The 22676-nt window shown below is 40.4% G+C and overlaps 1 protein-coding gene across 1 annotated transcript in view; it reads left to right on the top strand.

Moving 5' to 3' along the window:
• Positions 1–22676, top strand: part of CFAP54 (cilia and flagella associated protein 54) — a 528182-nt gene that overhangs the window by 217199 nt on the left and 288307 nt on the right. The window contains exons 32-33 of the mRNA XM_068273664.1: positions 9092–9181; positions 13693–13819. Of these exons, the coding sequence (XP_068129765.1) occupies positions 9092–9181; positions 13693–13819 (217 nt within the window). The remainder of the gene's footprint in view (positions 1–9091; positions 9182–13692; positions 13820–22676) is intronic.

Raw genomic sequence — 22676 nt, 5'->3', positions numbered from 1 at the left:
CTCAGTGTTTTTGTGAAGTGCTGGCCTGAACAGCGCTGGGCACTGCATTAAGGATCTAGTTGGGCCAGGATCCAGGTCGCAGGTAGTGGGGCGGAGACTTTGAATGAGTGTAGAAGATTTTGGAATTCTCAGAGTGTCAGACTTGCCATGGTGGTACGGTAGTAGGCATATGCATCGTCCAGTGGTTATTACTATTATCAGAGACACCCCATGTGTTATTTTTGTGCTCAGCCTCGGCAGTCAGTAAAAGTTTTTTTTCCACTGAACTGTTGTAAGCAACCCCTAGTTCCATTCCTCGTAAAAGGTTAATTCTGTTTGATTTAATGCATGTGTTTTAACTTACATATTATCGTGTTTGTCATTATTATGATTTTGTTATAATTGTTTAACCACTTCACCTTTAAGGGTTCCCCCCCCCCCTTCCCAAACACCAGAGCAATTTTCACATTTCAGCGCTGCATCCATTCATTTGGCAATTACTTTATCACTTCTTATCTATACAATGGTTTTTTTTCACCACAAATTAGGCTTTCTTTGGGTGGTAATTTTTTTGCGAAGAATTTTTTTTATTTTATTTGCATTGTAAAGTGAAAAAAAAATATAACAAAATAATTATTTCTCAGTTTTCAGCTAAAAATATTTTAAAATAAAATCTGCTACTGTAATTAAAACCCACACATTTTATTTGCCCATTTGTTACGGTTATTACACTATTTAAATTATTCCCCTAGTACAATGTCTGGAGACAATATTCTATTTGGAAATACAGTAGGATGCGAAAGTTTGGGCAACCTTGTTAATCGTCATGATTTTCCTGTATAAATTGTTGGTTGTTACGATAAAAAATGTCAGTTAAATATATCATATAGCTAGACACACAATGATATTTGAGAAGTGAAATGAAGTTTATTGTATTTACATAAAGTGTGCAATAATTGTTTAAACACAATTAGGCAGGTGCATAAAAAGAAATGAAATCAATATTTCGTAGATCCTTCTTTTGCAGAAATTACAGCCTCTAAATGCTTCCTGTAGGTTACAATGAGAGTCTGGATTCTGGTTGAAGGTAGTTTGGACCATTCCTCTTTACAAAACATCTCTAGTTCATTCAGGTTTGATGGCTTCCGAGCATGGACAGCTCTCTTTAACTCACACCACAGATTTTCGATTTTATTCTGGTCTGGGGACTGAGATGGCCATTCCAGAACGTTGTACTTGTTCCTCTGCATGAATGCCTTAGTGGATTTTGAGCAGTGTTTAGGGTCGTTGTCTTGTTGAAAGATCCATCCCCAGCGCAACTTCAGCTTTGTCACTGGTTCCTGGACATTGGTCTCCAGAATTTGCTGATACTGAGTGGAATCCATGCGTCCGCCAACTTTGACAAGATTCCCTGTCCCTGCTCTGGCTAAACAGCCCCACAGCCCGATGGAACCACCACCATATTTTACTGTAGGTAGCAGGTTTTTTACTTGGAATGCTATGTTGTTTTTCCTCCATGCATAATGCCCCTTGTTACGCCCAAATAACTCAATTTTAGTTTCATCAGTCCACAGCACCTTATTCCAAAATGAAGTTGGCTTTTCCAAATGTGCTTTAGCATACCTCCAGCGACTTTGTTTGTGCTGTGGGCGGAGAAAAGGCTTCCTCTGCATCACTCTCGCATACAGCATCTCTTTGCGTAAAATGCGCTGAATGGTTGAACGATGCACAGTGACTCCATCTGCAGCAAAATTATGTTGTAGGTCTTTGGTGCTGGTCTGTGGGTTGACTCTGACTGTTCTCACCATTCGTTGCTTCTTTCTATCTGAGATTTTTCTTGGTCTGCCACTTGTCTTAACTTGAACTGAGCCTGTGGTATTCTATTTCCTCAATATGTTCCTAACTGTGGAAACAGACAGCTGAAATCTCTGAGACAGCTTTCTGTATCCTTCCCCTAAACCATGATGGTGAACAATCTTTGTCTTCAGGTCATTTGAGAGTTGTTTTGAGACCCCCATGTTGCTACTCTACAGAGAAAATTAAAGGAGGAGGGAAACTTACAATTGACCCCCTTAAATACTCTTTCTCATAATTGGATTCACCTGTGTATGTAGGTCAGGGGTCACTGAGCCTACCAAGCCAATTTGAGTTCCAATATTTAGTTCTAAAGGTTTTGGAATCAATAAAATGACAACAAATTTATGCACCTGCCTAAATTTATTGAAACAATTATTGCACACTTTCAGTAAATCCAATAAACTTCATTTCACTTCTCAAATATCACTATGTGTGTCTACTATATGCTATATTAAACTGACATTTTTTATCCACACTGTGGGTCTCAAATTTACAAATGAGGTGCTCCCTTTGAGTCTAAGACTCATAAATTGTAGATTAATCACTTGGAGAAAAAAGGGAAGGAAAGGTATCTTATAAAATATATAACATTTATTTATCACAAATTATAAAATAGTAGCTTAATTCTTTATAAAGAATTAAGCTACTATTTTATAATTTGTGATAAATAAATGTTATATATTTTATAAGATACCTTTCCTGACATTTTTTATCGTAACAACCAACGATTTATACAGGAAAATCATGATGATTAACAAGGTTTCCCAAACTTTCGCATCCCACTGTAAAGGTGTATTTTTCCCATTATGTGATTAACAATAATGTAAGTCCTTATTTGCAAAAATAACAGTAATACACCCTAATAGCATGCATATTTTAAAAGCTAGGTCCCTAATGTAACAATTTATGGATTGTCTTTTAGATGGGTTTACATGGGGGCAGGGAGGGAGCATTATGAATTAATGGGCTTATTATAGGGATAGGAAATGTATATTTACATTTTTTTTATTGTAATATTCTTTTTGGCCACACATTTTCCTGTCTGGTTAGAATGCAGCTCAAGCTGCGTTCCAGGCAACAGGAAATGACAGCTACTGTCATTTACAATAGAATCATTATTGTTTCTCATTGCAACAGCAATCATTTCAATTTTAAACACTTAGATTGGGTTTAGGAACATATGATCCTATTCCCCAATCTGTGCACTACCACAGGGGGCTGCGTGCATGAATGCGTGCAACGGGAGTAAACAGACAGGGACTATTATCTATGCCCTGGGAGCTCAAGTGAGATTTTCAGGGACGTAGATACGCGTCCCACGGGAGGGAAAGTGGTTAATCATTCGCAAGATCGTATGCCTGCAAAAACCTTAACTTTGTGCAAGGTTTACCTGGATAAATTGATACTTAAAAATTGGCCCCAAAAACTGTTAATTGATTTTGTTTCCTACTTATGCCCTTTGTATGTTATTAATTCATAAATACAAATTATTATCTGCATTATTATTAAACGCATTCTCAGTTTACAGCATATATACATTTATTTTTAACTCACAGCCTTTTATAATACTAAGACCAGGAAGAAATTAAGGCTTACCTCCCTTCCAGCAGTCTAGAGGGATGCCCATGGTACAATGTTAATTACTGTCCTGAGACTTATTACTTAGCTGCACAAGAGGAAACCCTCGTACTGAACACTGAGCAAGCAGACAAAAATGTTCTATTTTAATATCTATAAAAGTGTATGATTAAAATTGACCTTTTTACCCTAAATACTAGACTTTTTACTATATTTTTTCTGAACTATCACCACATTACATTCATATTGTGGAGTTTGTCTATAATTACTGTAATTTCTGTTTTGGTTCTTTATAGAGAATACTGCAGTAAAGCGTTGTGAATAGGGCAGTAAGAAGTCATACATGACATTTTAGGGAGGTTTTAATGGATTAGTAGTTTTTTTACAATTAAGACATAAACGGCATCCAGATACATTCCAAATTATAATAATAATAGTAATGTAATTGTAACCTAAAAGTTTGTACATTGTCAAGAAATGCGACATACATCCTAACGGTTGCTTTCACAGAAAAATCTATAATTTGTTTTGTGTTTATCATATTTCTTTGATTTAACATCTAATTAAAGTTGAAGCCTGGACAGCACTGAGCATAATTAAGAAATACACTTTGAATTAGGGTTTATTCTTATTCTGTTAACTCCACAAGCATTTTCATTGCATTTGAATGCTATGGAGATGAATCTTGTGTTGTGACAGCTTAGTCCAGCATATTGTAATTCCAGGAATGGAAAGCCTGTGCTTGCTAAACAGCAATGTGAGCCGACTCCTTGGTATTTCAATGTGACTGATCTCAAGGAACTTTTGAGCTCATTTATATAAAACATACTTCACAATGAGATGGCATGGAAGGTTTAAAGAAGCCTGATGATCAGAAAAAAACACTAAAATGGCTAATTTGTGGTTCCCCTAAAAGTAAAGGTCCAAAAACCATGTTTTGTTGTAAGATGTACAAATAAGAATTATGATGGTCGTTCTAAAAGCATTTTTTATTGGTAATTTTTATATAAATATAATTGTATCGCAGTGATGACAGTGTCAGTTTTTAGCTTTAGACCTTATCCTACCTACTTAAAGTTGGATTGAAATTTCTTAGGTTTTAGGTGATAAGTATGCCATTGCTTTTTGATCAACCCTAAAGAGGAACTCCAGTGCAAATAGCATAATGAACAAAAGTGCTTAATTTTGACAATAATTATGTATAAATGATTTAGTCAGTGTTTGCCCATTGTAAAATCTTTCCTCTCGCTGATTTACATTCTGACATTTATCACATGGCGACATTTTTACTGCTGGCAGGTGATGTCAGTGGAAGTAGCTGCTGCTTGCTTTTTTGGCAGTTGTGCATTTCCCACAATGCAACAAGGCTTCCACAGTGTGATGTCAGCACCATGGTCCTGACATCACACTGTGGGAGCGCTTTCAGAGCCCCCTGTTGATCTGTTAGAGAAAAGGTAAAGATTTCTCACGGGAAAGGGGGTATCAGCTACTGATTGGGATGAAGTTTAATCCTTGGTTACGGTTTCTCTTTAAGTGCACCCTTGAAATGTACTTTTTCAGACATGCATACAATCTAACCTAGGGCATTCCCCTTCAGCCTCTGCTATGCTTCTTGCTGAATATAATTTAAAAATGACCTATCTCTGGATATACACCTTATATATTGCCCCACCTTTTGTTTCCTCATTATTCCTTTATGTTATAAGCTCACAAGGGCAGTTTTCTTTGCCTTTGGGAGCTTATAACATAAAGTGACCCTTATTGGTCACTATAACATTGATGTTGTCTACCAACTCTGTGTTATATACAGATGCTTGTATTTTTATGTACCTACGTCTCATGCTCTGTACTAAATCACAGACGATGATGGCACTAGATTAACCCTTTAGTAGCCAATTTATTTGGCTTGCAAGTGCTCCAGACCAATTTATTTTAGCACCTTTTTTTATTTCTTATTTGTTACATTTACCTGCTTCTAATTAGTACTGCTGTAATGTGTATTTATGGCCACTTGCCACTAGGGGGCAGTTTGAGACAATATCAGAGGATTTATGTTTTCAGTTTCTATATTTTTTGCTAGTAGAAAGAGATCAAAGCATTCAAAGAATTTACAGCACAATTAGTTCTGCCGACTGAGGCCAAAAGCAGTGCACTTATTTCAAATGAGATAACACTATTGACGTTGCTAATAGGTTAATAATAAATAATAATGAATTTTAAAACAATGCACTCCTCCTATATGTACCATGAAAAGTGAAAGTATAATTTTTTTTCTGGTTCATCTTTCTATACTATGGATACCTGCTATGATTCAGTGTAGTGTCATGAGGGTGTGCACCTTTTATGCCATTGTACCTTATTCTGTGACACAAATTCATTTTGTTCTCCACTCCCACCCAGCTAGTTTGAAAAAAGAGGAAGCTACCGGTAGTTACAGATTATCTATATTACTATTATATTTTTTCTACCAAAGTCAAATTTTAAATGCTTACTAGGTAGTAACATTGTTCATTGTTTCAGCCTCTGTTTGGCCAAGCATTCTTTTAAAGCCTGACTTACCAAAGCATCATTGGACTTCTGATCATTCACGGTCATTATAGGTGATCCGTCATTATAGGTGATCCTGTAAAATTGCTTAAAGAGACTCCGTAACAAAAATTGCATCCTGTTTTTTATCATCCTACAAGTTCCAAAAGCTATTCTAATGTGTTCTGGCTAACTGCAGCACTTTATACTATTACTGTCTCTGTAATAAATCAATGTATCTTTCCCCTGTCAGACTTGTCGGCCTGTGTCTGGAAGGCTGCCAAGTTCTTCAGTGTTGTGGTTCTGCTATGAACTCACCCTTCCAGGCCCCTCTCTGCACACTGCCTGTGTGTTATTTAGATTAGAGCAGCTTCTCTCTTCTCTCTTATCTTTTACTAGCTGGATAAATCGTCCTCTGAGCTGTCTGGGCTTTCACATACTGAGGAATTACAAACAAGGGCAAAGCTGTTTGCAGGAAGAAAAGAGCAGCCTGAAACTTCAGTGCATGTGGGAAAGAAACACACAAATGATCTCTTGAGATTCAAAAGGAATGCTGTATACAGCCTGCTTGTGTATGGATGTATTTTCTATGTGTGGACATACTGTACATCAACCTACTTCCTGTTTTGGTGGCCATTTTGTTTGTTTACAAACAAACTTTTTAAAACTGTTTTTAACCACTTTTAATGCGGCGAGGAGCGGCGAAATTGTGACAGAGGGTAATAGGAGATGTCCCCTAACGCACTGGTATGTTTACTTTTGAGCGATTTTAACAATACAGATTATCTTTAAGTGTTATTAACATCATCTGCTCGTTTATGGCAAAGCCGCACAGGACTGGAGCTGTTGTCTCAATCATATTACAACATGGTGAGGTAGTTGAAAGGATTGGTTATTGCTGTTTATGACATTTTTTTTTACGAAATCAAATCAGGTCCTTCTGGAATTACTTATAGCAAACATTCTTGTTATGGATGTGAGCATGAGCCTGAAATCATACAAACACTGTGGGCTTGATTCACTAACTGGCGCTAAGCCGGTTAGTGAGCCCTATCACTTAGTGGGCACAAACCATGGCACTCAGTAGTTTGCGCCCACACATCAATCACAGTCCCACTCACTACGCGCGCAGCACGGGTGCGCCTGTATTAGTGCGCGGTGCGACAATAACGTCGCACCCGCTGCCCCTTAAATGTCGCACCCGGTGTGATGATAGCGGCGCATCAATGCGCCACTTCGGGGGGCACCTGATGCGCAGTTATCGTCGCACCGGTTGCGACATTTAAGGGGCAGCAAGTGTGACGTTATCGTCGCACCGCGCACTAATACACGTGCACAGCAGTGTGCGCTCATTGAGTGGGGCTGTGCGCGAAGTAGCTCTGCTCAGCCGTTAGTGCGCGCAGAGCTACTTAAGGGGCACTAAAGGCTAACACTTAGCGCCGCTTTGTCAAGCCCTAAATTGCTTATTTTTCAGCTACCCTCTGAATGGTGTCATATGAATCAGGCTGAGGTATAGAGCCTTTCTATGTTACAGTAGTTTTTTTAAGAAATCTAAGCAAGTTTTGTAGGATCAGGCTGCCGGCCCAGTAGTACCTCAGTAAATCTGGATACTAATGTAGTAATATTAATCGGGATATCCGTGTCAGCCAAAATTGTATCATATAATTGCTGTATGTTTTGTCGGTCACCTCTCCTTCATAGGGCCTGAGAAGCAGTTGGAAGCCTCTGGGGAAATCCGGTCATGTGACCAAACCATTTTTATTTTGTTGGGTGCAGAGCACTGTACACAGGGAACAGGGACTGTTGTAATGCTTGAAGCTGTTGTATATGTGGATGTCTTCTTTAAAGCCCTGGTTCAAGCTCATGTTTTTATGCATAATATGGGGAGCACATAATTTACATTGCACTAAATGATGTGTATTGAGCACAAATCATTTTTTGCATTAACAGTTTATTACGGTGCAGTATCAGTGTGGCTTGGCCAAAAACACATGATGCATGGCTGAGAGCATGTTGCTCTGCCTTCCATTCAGACTCCTCCCCATCCCATACTCATCCATGTGATGTGAGGTAGACAGGGAGTATCTGAAAGGGGTCACCAGCCAGTCTATCTTTCAGAGTATAGATCGGTTTACCTGATCTCACCCACCTCCCCCCTTTTCTTCTGAGAGATTATCTCTCTGTTTCCAGCACCACAGCTACTGCTTTGCACAGTGTTAGTATCTTCCTTTCAAGTTATTCCCTGTTCCATGTGTAGTAATGTATTACCCTTGCCAGACCCTTCATAGAATATTTATTAAGGGATAAAAAAGAGCAGTAACTCGGTTTCTTAATACAAATGGAGCATGGTGATAAGTGGTACACATGCCTTTTAAACATGACTTTTAAACAACTAAAGCCAAAAGCTCAGCATGATAGCTTGCAACTGGCATTATTTACAAAGGAATTAATATGGCAGCCATGTTCCCCTCACTTCAGGTTCTCTTTAACACGCATAGCATAAGGAGTGCTAGTTGAATTTTTTCAAGTATAGATTTAGATGATATTATATTCCTTCTGATCATTTTTGTCACCTACACTATGTTAAAGGACATCTGAAGTGAGAGGGATATGGAGACTGACATATTAATTTCCTTTTAAACAATGCAAATTGCCTGGCTGTCTTGCTGATCGTCTCCCTCGAATACTTTTAACCCTAGACCTGGAATAAGCAATCATGCAGATCAGATATTTGAAAAGGAAAGAAATATGTCAGCCTCCATATCCCTCTCACTTTAAGCATCTTTTAATGGGCAAACTTCACAAATTGTGCTTTGTGACCACTACTTTTTCTTGAAGCTAAAAATAATAAGAGAAAGATGCTCTGATAAAACTTCACCATATTATTATACTTCATTCTGATATTCCCTTGCAAAAAAAAAAAAAACAATTAAGAGATTCTTGCCACTGGAAAGAACAAGCTGATGTAGCAAAATGCAAATGGGCCACTTGCTGAGCGCACATGTTGGAACAGAATTGTAAGCAGTGAAATTACAGAGAAGCTTTAAAGTCTACTGCTCAGTCTTCTGGCAAATCTTTTTTATTAGTAAAATAAAGTCAGTTATTTAAAATGTTTGACACTAATGTAATTTTATTATACTTTGTTTCATAGCAGCTGGGATAGAACTTACGGGACAAGAGGATCCTATACTCCTCCATTCAGTGGTAACATGTTGGGCTCCAAATACAGCATTCAAAGAAAGTAAGTAGTAGTATTATTTTTTATTTTACAACATCTGTTGTAGTGCTGTACAAAGTACAGTAGAGTCCCCGGTATCTGGCAGCAGCGGGGATCGCCTGATGCCTGATATATGTGCTTGCCGGTTGCTTAGGCAACCAGCCTAAAAAGTACAGGCCTCCAGCCCCCAAATACTTAACTTCCTGCAGCACCTAGCGGCTTTATGGCTCCCTCGTGGAGAGAAGCCAGGATGTCGCCTGTCCCGCATCGGGTCAGGTGACACGCCGACTTACGTGCATGGATACCGGAAGCTACTGGGAGCACACTAGGTGCTGCAGGAAGGCTGCTAGATGTTACTGGAAGCTTTGTAAGTATTTTAAAAGTCTCAAATCCCGCCCCAAAACAAAGTCCCCGTTATCCTTAAGGCATGCCATTTAGTTGAGACTTCCGGTTTCCTGAGTTCCCAGATACAGGGGACTTTGCTGTACAAAGAACATACAATAATAGGGAGTAGAGCAACTTACTATACAAGCAGGACAACTAGTGCAGTAGGTATTCGATGAACCAACAATGTGAAAACTCATATCTATTTTGGGATTGTACATGATACATAATTATAGTCAGTTGAATACTGTATGTAATATACATGATACATAATTATAGTCAGTTGAATACTGTATGTAATATTTTTTCTCTGCACTAAGGCAGCGTTCACGCTGTGTCCTCAATTTGATTAACTTTTCTCCTAGTTTTCTCACAAGAGACATTTCACACATTATTAATTCAAGTGGTTACTTCACTAGATTTTACTAGAAAACTTCTAAAACCGAGTTTGTATGCTCAATTAAAAAATTATATTCAATTTAAAATATTTTTTTCAGTATGGATGCAGTGGTGTAGCTACAGAGCCATGGGCTATAACAACTGTCTTTGCTAGAAAGCCACTGTGTGAGAGAGCTGTAAGCTAAGGAAAGGGAATGGTTTGTTAGTGATTACCAGTATTCAAAACACATGGAACACCAATGAAAAGTCAACACAGTGAGTGGAAGAGGGCCAATGTGAGCCATTCTGGTCCATGGGTCCTAGTGTGGTCACTACCTCTGCATCCCCTATTGCTACGACACTATGTGGATGTTAAATGAACTTGCTAGATAGAGAAGCTCTTTGGTACACCTTGGGCAGCATTGAGAACCACTTGCCTCCGAGTAGTCCTGAAGGTCAGCACATCTGTAATGTGCAGATGTGAGTCCCAAAGACCTAACAGGTCGAATAACTTCAACCAGGGAAGGCACAAGGACTGGGCAAACTCTGTGGTATCTTAGAGCCTTACCTGTACTTAGCTATATATCAAACCCAAAGTGTTTCCTCCTTATTTTAAATGATAACTTCATTTTGACAGGGCATGTAAAGGGTCCATAAGATGAAGACACTGAAACTTTTTCTGCATTTATTAAACATACTCAGGTTTATTTACTATGGGTGGAGAACTTTGAGGACCTTATTTGATCCAGCAAACTTTTACTGCATTTTTCAAAAATGATCTGCTACTGCTACTTGTTTGTAAATGTATTTTATTACAATGAAATATAGGATTCCCTGGACTTATTAAAGGGCACCTGAAGTGAGAGGGATATGAAGGCTGTCATATTTATTTATTTTTAAACCATACCATACCATTTGCCTGGCAGTCCTACTGCTGATCATTCTGACATCCATAGTGTTTGAATACCAAACCTGAAACAAGCATGCAGCTAATCTTGTCAGATTTTTTTCAGAAACATCTCAACTGCATATGCTTGTTTATGGTTTATGGCTAAATTGAGACAAAGGATCAGCGGAGCATCTAAGCAATTGTATAATTTAAAATTAAATAAATATGGCAGCCTCCATATCCATCTCACTTCAAGTATCCTTTAATATACTACAGGTGAGAAAATGATCAGTATGAATAAAATATCATCAAAATCTATGGTTGAAAAAAACAAATTAATACTCCTTATGCTGTGTGTGTGTTAAAGAGAACCTGAAGTGAGGAGACTATGGAGGCTGCCATTTTAATTCCTTCGTGAATAATGCCAGATGCCAGTGCTTCAGATTCCCTTTAAAAATAAGTTGTTGCTGGTCTTGCATCCGCACGAGTGGTGAGTATTTAAAGTGGTTATATGGCGTACACAGGGCCAGATATTCCATAAGGCACTGTAGGCATGTGCCTACAGGCACCTTATGTGTAAGGCTGCCTCCTCCTCCCAGAACACCCCCTGGAGTTACTTCCCTCACTGTGATTAAAATGTCCCCGGCTCTCCTCCCTCCGATGTGGAGAACGGTGCAGGCAGCAGCTCTCACCATCCATCTCGCGAACAGCGGCTCTGCTCAGCTCCCGGCGGCATTCTTCTTGATTGTGTCTTTAAGGGTCCTCGCTTGATGAGGTCATCAAGCAAAACCCTTACAATTCAGAAGCATGTACCCGGGAGTTGAGCAGAACCGCTGTTTGTGAGATGGACGGTGAGAGCCGCTGCCTGCACCATTCTCTACATCGGAGGGATAGAAGGAAACTGAGAGGAGCGGGGGACATATTAATCGGAGGGAGGGAAGCTGTGCAGCAGAGATGACACTTTTAACGGAGAGAGGGAAGCTGAGTGGATAGTTTTATCGGAGGGAGGGAAGCTGTGTGCCCGGGGGAGACATTTTAATTGGAGGGAAGCGATGCAGCAGGCGCCTCTTATGTAACTCCAGGGGGAACGTTCTGCGAGTGGGGAGGCGATGTGTGTGTGTGTGTGTGTGTGTGTGTGTGCATGTGTGCATGTGTGAGAGAGAGAGAGAGAGAGAGAGAGAGAGAGAGGTGTGTGTGTGTGTGTGTGTGTGTGTGTGTGTGTGTGTGTGTGTGTGTGCGTGTGTGTGTGCGTGTGCGTGTGCGTGCGCGTGCGCGTGCGCGTGTGTGTGTGTGTGTGTGTGTGTGTGCGCGTGTGAGAGAGAGAGAGAGAGAGAGAGTTCTGTGTGTGTGCGATTTGTGTCTGTGTGATCTGCAGGTGTGTGTGATCTGCATGTGTGTGTTTGATCTGCACATGTGCGTGTGATTTGTGCGTGTGTGATCTTGTGACATCTGTACCTACAGGCTCCTCAGCTCTAAATCCGGCCCTGGGCGTACATATGGTTATGCCCCTGGTCAGTTTGGCATGGGGAAAGCCAAATAATGGCACACGCTGCTGCCGCTGAAATTCACAATGGCATAAAAAATAATTCCCCCCTCTGAGTTGCTGCAACTCGTAGGGAGAAATAGTTCAAAGTCCGGCCACTACTACGAGCTCCGAAACGACCTGTTTCAGGTTATTTGACCCTGTGGGACACATTCTACTCCTGAGTAACTTTTGCCTAAAGATGCAATTAGTTTAAAGGGCTTAGCCCCTTACACTGCCTCTCAAATTATGTTATTTTTTAATGGATTTTTCATAGATCAACAGGGTTGATGCTGCTGATATTTTGTATTGCAGCTGGTCTATTCAGATACATTTTTGCTCCTTGTTTATCACTTATATGTGGTGAGATACACTTGCCCTACAGCTGTTTAAAATACAAATTTGCAGAAAATCCATTCATTTTACGAAAAAGGGAAATCTGAAGCTGGACTCCACATTTATTAGACTCCCTTAAAAGAATTCCTTTTAGCATCATGGAACAGTAAGTCTGCTGATGATCATTCGCCAAAAGATGTCACTCTTTCCTAGGTTATGCTGAGCTATTGGTCTTCCAACTGCTGTAGGTTTGTTTGTACAACTTTAGATTGATGCCCGTGTCATTGTGGTATAACATTTGCTGTTTATCAGAGTCAAGTCATTAAAGAGAACCCGAGGTGTGTTTAAAGAATGTTATCTGCATACAGAGGCTGTATCTGCCTATACAGCCCAGCCTCTGTTGCTATCCCAAACCCCACTAAGGTCCCCCTGCACTCTGCAATCCCTCATAAATCACAGCCGTGCTGTGAGGTTGTGTTTACATCTGTAGTGTCAGTCTCAGCTGCTCCCCCGCCTCCTGCATAGCTCCGGTCCCTGCCCCCGTCCCTTCCCTGCAATCAGCAGGGAGGGAAGGGATGCAGGCAGGGACTGGAGTTCTGCAGGAGGCGGGGAGAGCGGCAGACTGACACTATAGAGATAAACACAGCCAGCTCTGACAAGCTGTTTGTCAGCAGCGTGGCTGTGATTTATGAGGGATTGCAGAGTGCAGGGGGACCTTAGAGGGGTTTGGGATAGCAACAGAGGCTGGGCTGTATAGGCAGATCCAGCCTCTGTATGCAGATAATATTCTTCAAACCCACCTCGGGTTCTCTTTAATGTTGTACAAAGAGACATTTTCTTGTTATATTTGTGTATCAGAAGTTAAACTCTATACTAATTTCTGAACATTCTGTAACCATGCATCTCATCCTAGGTTAAAGTGAGGCTTTATTGCAGTGCTTATTGTTCCAGTTACATATGTTCTCTTTGTTACATTCTCTATTATTTAGACTAATCAAGAAAAATGTGTTGACCTTTTTAATGCAGTTATGAAATTTAAGAAGAAATCTCGGTTCTTGGAATTCTTTGTTCAGCTGTTACAGCGGGTTTTGTCAGAAGAAAAGTATCCAAAAGTGATTGAATGGTCTGCTACTGTCTTTGACTACTTGAAAAGGTAATGCGTAGCATCTACTTATGCATATTCTGACAAACATAACATTCAGAACTCAATAGCTTATTTACAACTTGCTTTTGCAAATACATCATGAATTGTGTTGCCCGGCATTCAGTCCAGCAGCATTTTGTAAGGCCGAATTCTGTGAGTTTCTCTGATACTGGTACATGCAGTAACACAAGTGTAATCTTTAACTGGATCTGGTACTGCCATGAAGAGTCAATCCTACAGTAAGGTTGCATCTGTGCCATTCTGTAGCTAGCCACTTTTTTCTCATAGTCTTCAAGGTCCCCCAGCTCCACCCTTGTCCCAGCTTACTATTGCATGTAACATGTACGGGAATGACCCAGGATTGGCTGGCTGCGAACCACTAATGCAGTGGACAAGTGTACAGTAACATAATGGAAGTGTGATCATGGGGAAAGCAATGGGCTAGTTAAAGAGCATTCCTGCATCAACAAAATAAAGACAAGGGGGTTGTGCTTAGAAGAAAAGAAGCAATATTGCAGGTAAATATATGTTTCTGGTGTAAACCTTACCCCTCCTAGTGTCTGTGCCCTAGCTGATCTGGGCATAGGTCCACTTTCAAGAGCAACAATAGTCCCAGAAAGGGAAAAATGAAAAGAAACAGATGCAGGCACTCCAGGTGCTACTCAACTTTATATGCAAATTTACTGTCAAGGTATATAATTTTCTTGACTACAGTGTGCTCAGGGTTAATGAAATGATTAAGCAACGTCCTAGGTTAAAGTGAGTAGACCTGAGGCTACTGTAAAAATGATGATACCTTTATTGATTCCTATAAAGAAAGAACTAGGACTCCACCAGCATCCACAATGTTTCTGTTGTCAAGACCTTTATCAAGCCCTTGATAAAGGTCTTGACAACCAAAACATTGTGCATGCGGTTGCTGTAATATGAGATAAAGTAAAAGCAACTTGCAACTTATCAAGGTGGAGTCCTGTTTCTTTCTTTATGTGAATTTGTACTTTGATTAATTAGGAATCTGGATCTTTCTAGTTTGTCTCCTTGGGGCATATTATGTTGACTAAGTGTCGATTGAGTGGAGTTTGATAGTTTTATGTATTCAAAACACATTTATATATATAGTAGTGATTGCAAACACGGCTGTGGAATAGCGTGAATGTGGGATGGTATGCATCTATTTTGGAATTAATAAAGGCATTGTGGTTTTTACTGTAGTACCAGGTCTATCTACTCACTTTACATATGGGACATATTTTTAGAATGCCCTAAAACCAAATTTTCTATGTATCTCGTCAATGTTTACTAATATTATAACTATTAATATTCTTTGTGAAGAGGTGCTTTCACTTCTCTTGAGCCACCCAGAGATGCCCACATAGATGGACTGACACAGCACTACTCAAGGCTGGGAGAGGGATTATTCAAGCAGAGGAAAAGTCAATGGAGAGCAGGATAAGGGGATATAATCTATAGTTTCTCCTTGTGTGCTAGTATAATAAGGACAACCCCCAGATACAATCTGCACTTGTTTTGAAAGCTGGTTACAGGACTATTTTAGGTTAAAATAAAAGTATTCAGGCTTTAAAAGCATTAAAAATTCCAGTACATGCTTATGAACGAGACTCAAAGCCGCACCAAGTTCAGGCAATCAGATCAACCAAACATATACAGACACTCCAGTAGGGCCTCCCTGTCTCTAAAAGTACAGTTATTTGTCACATGATTACAAAGCACATTTAAGCCGTTGGGGTACTTACAATCCTACTGTGTAATACCCATGGTCCTACCACTAGAGTCCTAAGTAACAGAATGTGCATTGCAGATAAGCATACCACAAAATAGTAGGGGCTGCCAAATCACCAAAGTTTAGTTTTACTCATGGTATTGTGTATCATAAGGCCAGCCCTGGGAGGGAGTTTTTTTTTCCCAAACAGCCTTAACGGAGTATCACAATGTCTTGTCACATACTCTTATACCTACAAAGGGACAAATGTGTGGCCATGTTGGGTTAGACAGGGGAGTCCTTAGACGGGTAATGGTCACATTTAGCTGCTCCTCTTATGCAAAATCAAGATAAGGGAGAAAGTTCCTCCTAGTTCTGATTATACCTAACACAGCCATAGCCACTCCCATTGCAATTCTAATTTCCCTTTTCAGCTGGTTGGCAAGATAATATGATGACATTTGTGGACAGTTACAGTAGCAAATCTTACAAATAATTACATTTTTCTGAAGGGTAAGATGTTATACTTAGGACTTTGTTCCAGCGCCTCTTAATAAGAAATCTTTTGCAGCTCCGCATGCTAGATGGAGTTTCTCCAATCTCCAGTTACTGGTTAAAGTGGATCCGAGGTGTACTTTTACTCATTGCATAATTGTGTTCCTTTCCTATTGTTTATAGAGCATTCCTCAAACCAAATACTTTTTTTGTTTTTGTTTTAATACTGTAATTCCCTATAAACTAAATAAACCACGCCCACAGATTTTCAGAGAGCCTTGGCAGTAGCAATGGCTCATGGGAGCTCAGTATGGGCAGGAGGAGGAGGAGGTGTTACTAGCCATTGATTTCAGAGGCAGAGGGGAGGAGGGGGGTTCGTTTTTTTTTCACAGGCTTAGTGATCAAGATACAGATAAGTCTGCCTCTGTGTAATGTTTACAAACAACATGGCTGCTGTCATTGTATCACAGGAAGAAATAATCATTTTCTATTAAAGAGAATCTGTATTGTTAAAATCGCACAAAAGTAAACATACCAGTGCGCTAGGGGACATCTCCTATTACCCTCTGACACAATTTCGCCGCTCCTCGCCGCATTAAAAGTGGTTAAAAACAGTTTTAAAAAGTTTGTTTATAAACAAACAAAATGGCCACCAAAACAGGAAGTAGGTTGATGTACAGTATGTCCACACATAGAAAATACATCCATACACAAGCAGGCTGTATACAGCATTCCTTTTGAATCTCAAGAGATAATTTGTGTGTTTCTTTCCCCCTGTTCTCATGCACTGAAGTTTCAGGCTGCTCTTTTCTTCCTGCAAACAGCTTTGCCCTTGTCTGTAATTCTTCAGTATGTGAAAGCCCAGCCAGCTCAGAGGACGATTTATCCAGCTTGTAAAAGATAAGAGAGAAGAGAGAAGCTGCCCTAAATAAATAATGCACAGGCAGTGTGATAGAGGGGCCTGGAAGGAGGAGTTCATAGCAGAACCACAACACTGAAGAACTTGGCAGCCTTCCAGACACAGGCCGACAAGTCTGACAGGGGAAAGATACATTGATTTATTACAGAGACAGTGATAGTATAAAGTGCTGCAGTAAGCCAGAACACATTAGAATAGCTTTTGGAACTTGTAGGATGATAAAAAACAGGATGCAATTTTTGTTACGGAGTCTCTTTAAAGCTGTTTTCAGCTATATTTGCTGTGTAAACTATCTAAACTTTAGATAAGATATATAGACAAGTTACTTTTTATAGTTAGTTTATCATCTCGGATCCGCTTTAAGCAGTGAAAAGACAAATAGGTTTTAGTTCTGGTGTGTAGAACAGATCAGTGTGCAGGTGGGCCAAGCTTATGATCAGACTAGTGATAGTGAGTAATGGACATTCTTGCACAAAATCTTCTTCATGTACTCTATACTGTCCTGCAGTGTGTTTGCACTATACATACTGTGCTAGGTTTGAAGAAAACTAGAGGTGTTACAAATCTCAAAAAGTAAATACTTACCTGAGGAGAAAGAAGCCACTGGATCCTGCAGAGGCTTCCCACGCTGTCCTCCGTACCTCCGCAACTGCCACTGTTCTGGAACATTGGTGTTGCACTCTTTTTCTGGCCCAAGCATGGCTGCAGCTGCACAGTAGCATGTAGCAGCTCATACACAAGCAGCTACAGCTTACAGTGCAGAGGCTGCCTATTTGCTCAGGCACAGTAAAACCATGCTCATGCCTGAAGAGAAGCATTACAGCAAGCCCTTGTTGGTGATCTTCAGGGGGTCTGCATTCAGCAACAGAGGACCACCAGAGGACAGCGGTAAAACCTCTATGGGATCCCGTGGCTTCCCTCTTCTTAGATAAGAATAATTTTTGTGCGTTTCATACACTTTAGGTAAACCAGACATTTCGTAGTGTAGACACATTGGTGTGGCTGTAGGGACTTAAGTTTTGGGGGGTTTTGAATGGCAGGGTGGCCCAAATGTGTAAATGTAGTTAACTTAATTGCCAGAAGTGGTAATAAAATTCAGACAGAAGTTGTAACATCGGCTGCAGCCCTTGTAGCTAAATGAGTGCTTCTTCAGTACAGATACAGTATTTTTAGTACCGCTACAGACTTGCTTCAAGGAATACAATTCATCTCAAATGTGGATTTCTAGAGGAACTATAATAGTGGTAGGAACTTAAAGGGAACATGGAGAGCAATACAGAGGATGCTTGTAAAATAAGAACTATTTATATTGGATTTAGAGATTATTTCATAGAACAATCAAACCAAGCAAATTTCAAGATTTAGTAAAGATGTGCAATACCTATTCCAATATTCTGAGTTATTATTTTAAGTTCTGAGCCAAACCTTTAGCCTCTTTAATCCACGTTCAGATTACAAAACACACAAGAAAAAAACCTTCCAGTCTTTTTGTGCTTGTTGACTTACAGGAACTTGTAAATGTCACAAAAGTTGAAATTCATTGGCTTTACGCTGTGTCACCATCCCTTCATATAAAAAATATTTTAAACCCAAATCTGCCCTGCTTTATCTTTTAGTCATTGCTAAGAGTGCTCTTACTTATCCACATACACCAGTCTGATTTTTGATACAAAAAATATGGAATATGAAAGAGTCTTATTGATATTGGAGAAAAAAAAGTAGCGCTGACACTTTGGTTCATGAGGTCCTCTTAGTTTTGTTATATAGAACCTCATGCTTCGCAGCTTGCTTCAGCGTGTTGAAAAGAGATTCTGGCACCTCACTGTTTGGTCTTTAAATCTTGCTGCTAATCTTCCACTGCAAACAGAAAGAAAAGAAAGAATTCCCCACTTTGTTAACTGATACTTTACGATCTTGTGCAGAAACGTTCTTCTATTTTGAGCTTGGTATCCAAGATGAGTTCTTGTGACTGCACTCACCATTCTGGCGCTAATAAATCTTTCAGCTGGGTAATATGTCAGACGCTTCCATAATCCATTGGTGTGTAGTACATAGCTCTTCTGAGATAATGGCTTCAGATTCTGTTCTCTGGTAAGACTGATGAATAGACCCATTGGAAACTTTCACAGCTCTATCATGGGCAAACCCTCCGATTTCAGTTTAATCTTCGCAATATAAAAGTTTGGCAAATGGTCAAACACTAAAGAGCACTTTCTGCTCTAAATAAATCAGAACAAAAAAACCAAAAATCAGATCAATAATCTGTGCTGGATTACACAACGTTCTGCTATGTAGGGTCTTTGCTGTGCAGGTGTATTTAGGGAAGGTGCAATATTGACCAGTGGTTTAAGCTAATGGGTGATCAGTGATTTAACTAGTTATGTAGTGTGTGTATGTACACACCTACACAAATGCAGTTGTAAGTTTGTATACTAAGGAATGGTCAACGAGATGCTAACAGTTCTGTTTTGCAGGCAAATTTAATGCAAATTGTATGTAGGGTTGAACTGGACCAATTAAAATCAACAGGAAGTGCATTTGATTGACCCAATTCCATAATGCTTACAATTAACATGCAAGCCAGAATTATGTGCATCTCATCGACCATCTCTATAAAGGAAACACAGGGTGTTTACTAAAGGAGACATGCAGTGACATTTTACTTATTTCACTCTGAGCATCCAAAGAAGAGAACTTATTTTAAATTCATTGCTTTTAAATAATCTAACCTAAAAAAACAGCTGAGACAGGCACTGGGCACTTAAACTGAAAGCGATAACTGGATGTGTCTGCAGATTCATTTTTCAGACACTGCTAAGAGAAAAAAAACGAGGTGGCTTACCTCAATGAAGACAAACTCATATGACAAATGTATCTTACTATGCACTGGCCACACGTTTCGTGGGTCTGTGCCCACCTCCTCGGGATGAATAAAGTGCCAACGGGTGCTTGCAGCCAAAATTCAAGCCTTGGGCCTTGAGGTAAGCCACCTCATTTTTTTTAAATTTTATTAGTTTTAACTCAGTTTTATCATATCATATCATTGGGCACTTATTCTCCTCCTTTGTGCTTATCCACCCTCCTTTGGAGGGGTGTTTCCTTTGGCCTTCTGGGGCTTAGCCGCCACTAGGACCACTAATTGTTTTTAACTGAAGAGTGCAACCAGCATCCAGTTTCCTTGGACCCCCAAGTGCAGTCAGGTGTATACATCTCTACCTGCTTCTTGTCTTTGGTTGCCCTGATTGCAACCTATCTTTGTGAGTACCAATCTTTCCTTCCACCATAAGTTTTACATTTCTGTGACATATTACACTATTGGGGCTCCCATTGTCTCTGTGCTTTTTCTTTTTAGGGTGTTCAATCACCCTCGCCATCTACTGCTAAGAGAACAGATTTGGCTGTGTGGAGTTTGTTTAGGTGTGTGATTCACCAATAGTGTACACTGCTATGTTGGCAAGTGAACATCATACTTGACTGCAGACTTAAAAATTCTAAACTCTTTTTTTCTATTAGTTTTAAATTATGTTTTTCAATAATAAATGATTAGCTTTTAACTGAATGTCTCCTTAAGTAAATAATACTCGTAAAGTTTTGAAAGAAATGCACCCCAGGTATAGTCCTACTACTGCATGATTCACAAAACAATCTGGACTTTGCAATCAGGTTGGATTGTGACTTGAGAGCACAGTCATCTATAATTTGTGCTGGAAATGGAAGAGCCATAAATTGTTACTCATTCTCCGGAATGTTGAATATAGTAGTACTATTTTTCAACATATAAGACGCTCCAGGCTTTAACCTTCCTGGCGGTAAGCCCGAACTGAGTTCGGGCTATGCCGCCGGAAGGCACCGCTCAGGCCCCGCTGGGCCCCGTGCGCTGCCTGGCCAATCACTGCCAGGCAGCGCTATGGGGCAGATCGGAGTCCCCTCTGACGTCACGACGTCGATGACGTCGGTGACGTCATCCCGCCCGTCGCCATGGCGACGGGGGAAGCCCTCCAGGAGATCCCGTTCTTTGAACGGGATCTCCGGATCTCCGATCGCCGGCGGCGATCGGAGGGGCTGGGGGGATGCCGCTGAGCAGCGGCTATCATGTAGCGAGACTTTGTCTCGCTACATGAAAAAAAAAAAAAAAAATTTAAAAAAAAAGATTTGCTGCCCCCTGGCGATTTTTTTGCAAACCGCCAGGAGGGTTAAGATGCACCTAAGTTTAGAGGGCAAAAATCAGGGAAAACAAAATACTAAACCTTGTGTGTCTGTAGTGCAGGGGCATCTTATGGACCTTTTATCCCCTATTACTGTCTCTAAGCAACTCTATCTAAGCTACACTGCACAGCTACACTGCAATACCCCCTGCTGCACCCACCAGTTACATTGCACTACACTACACTAACACTGCACTACATTATACACTGTACTACACTACACTGTAATTCACTAACCCTACACTACACTATACTACACTGCACTACATTTTCAGCTATAACCTGATCCTGTCGCAACCCCCTCGCTCCAGTCCTGCTGTCAGACGCGCTCCTTTTATCCTCGTACAGCTGCCGATATCCAGGTACACTGCGGCCATCTGCCACTATACATCTCTGCTGGTTCCTCTGTACTCCTGGTACTGTACATCATGATTACCGTTCTGTAACTGTAAGCATGACCCTGGTGCATGTGCACTGCTGGAGTTACAGTACAGTAATCAGGATGTACACCACCAGCAGTACGGAGGACCTGGCAGAGCTGTATAGCAGCAGGTGACCACAGTGTACTTGGATATTGGCAGCAGCAGGAAGAGAAGTGGAGTGCGTCTGATAGCAGGACTGGAGCGAAGGGGAGAGGAGCACGGTGGCAGGATCAGTTAAGACCTCCCCTGCGCAATCTGCTACACTTTATTCCGTATCTTTTGAGCATAAAACGTACCAACTCCCCCCCCCCCCCTCCCAGTTTTGGGGAAGAAAAAGTGCATCTTATATGCCAAAAAATATGGTGTATATATAATAAACTGCAGTACCCTTATAAAATCAACCTACTATTTTGAATGGCAAGCTAGTGATTGGCTGAATCGATCTGTATCGGGTGGCATCAAGGGCCGCTGTACTCATGAGGATGTCAGTATCAGCCACTGCAGCCAAGTTTCCTCTATTGTGTGTATAAGGCTTTAGACAATGATAAGTCTAACATTGTTTCATAATTGGGCATTTTGTTGCATGTCCTGTAATGACAGAATTGCTATGCAATGCAAGGGTAAAAGTCACATTTTGTGTTACACATGTGAAGCAACACTTACAGTGAAGCATACAACACATAAAAAGTATACTTCACTGAAACTGTAAACGCACACGTTGTCAAATACCACGCAGCATGCTTTGCATTATTCTAACTGATTTTGCCGCATCACATTGCTAATGCACATGCAGTGCAAAGCACGATGTGTCAGTATTGGGGTAATTTTACACTGGGGCAGTGGTTACGTTGCATACCTTGTCTGCTGCACACATGTGATGAGTACATAAAAAATATGCTTCCTAAAACTGTAAACATGCATGTTATCCTGTACCGCACAGCATTCCTCTTGTTTTTTTCAATGAATTTCACTGCACACCACTACTATAAACTCTGATGTGAATGTAACTGCATAGTCTTTGCAATATGATTATATTGTCTGACTCAACATATTGTGGCACTGTGAAAGTAGAGATATCAGTATCCCAAGCATGGGGTCTATGCTC

The sequence above is a fragment of the Hyperolius riggenbachi genome, chromosome 3 (genome assembly GCF_040937935.1).
Source record: "Hyperolius riggenbachi isolate aHypRig1 chromosome 3, aHypRig1.pri, whole genome shotgun sequence".
Taxonomy (NCBI): domain Eukaryota; kingdom Metazoa; phylum Chordata; class Amphibia; order Anura; family Hyperoliidae; genus Hyperolius; species Hyperolius riggenbachi.
Note: the sequence above shows the minus strand (reverse complement) of the source record. Positions and strands in the feature narration are given on the sequence as shown.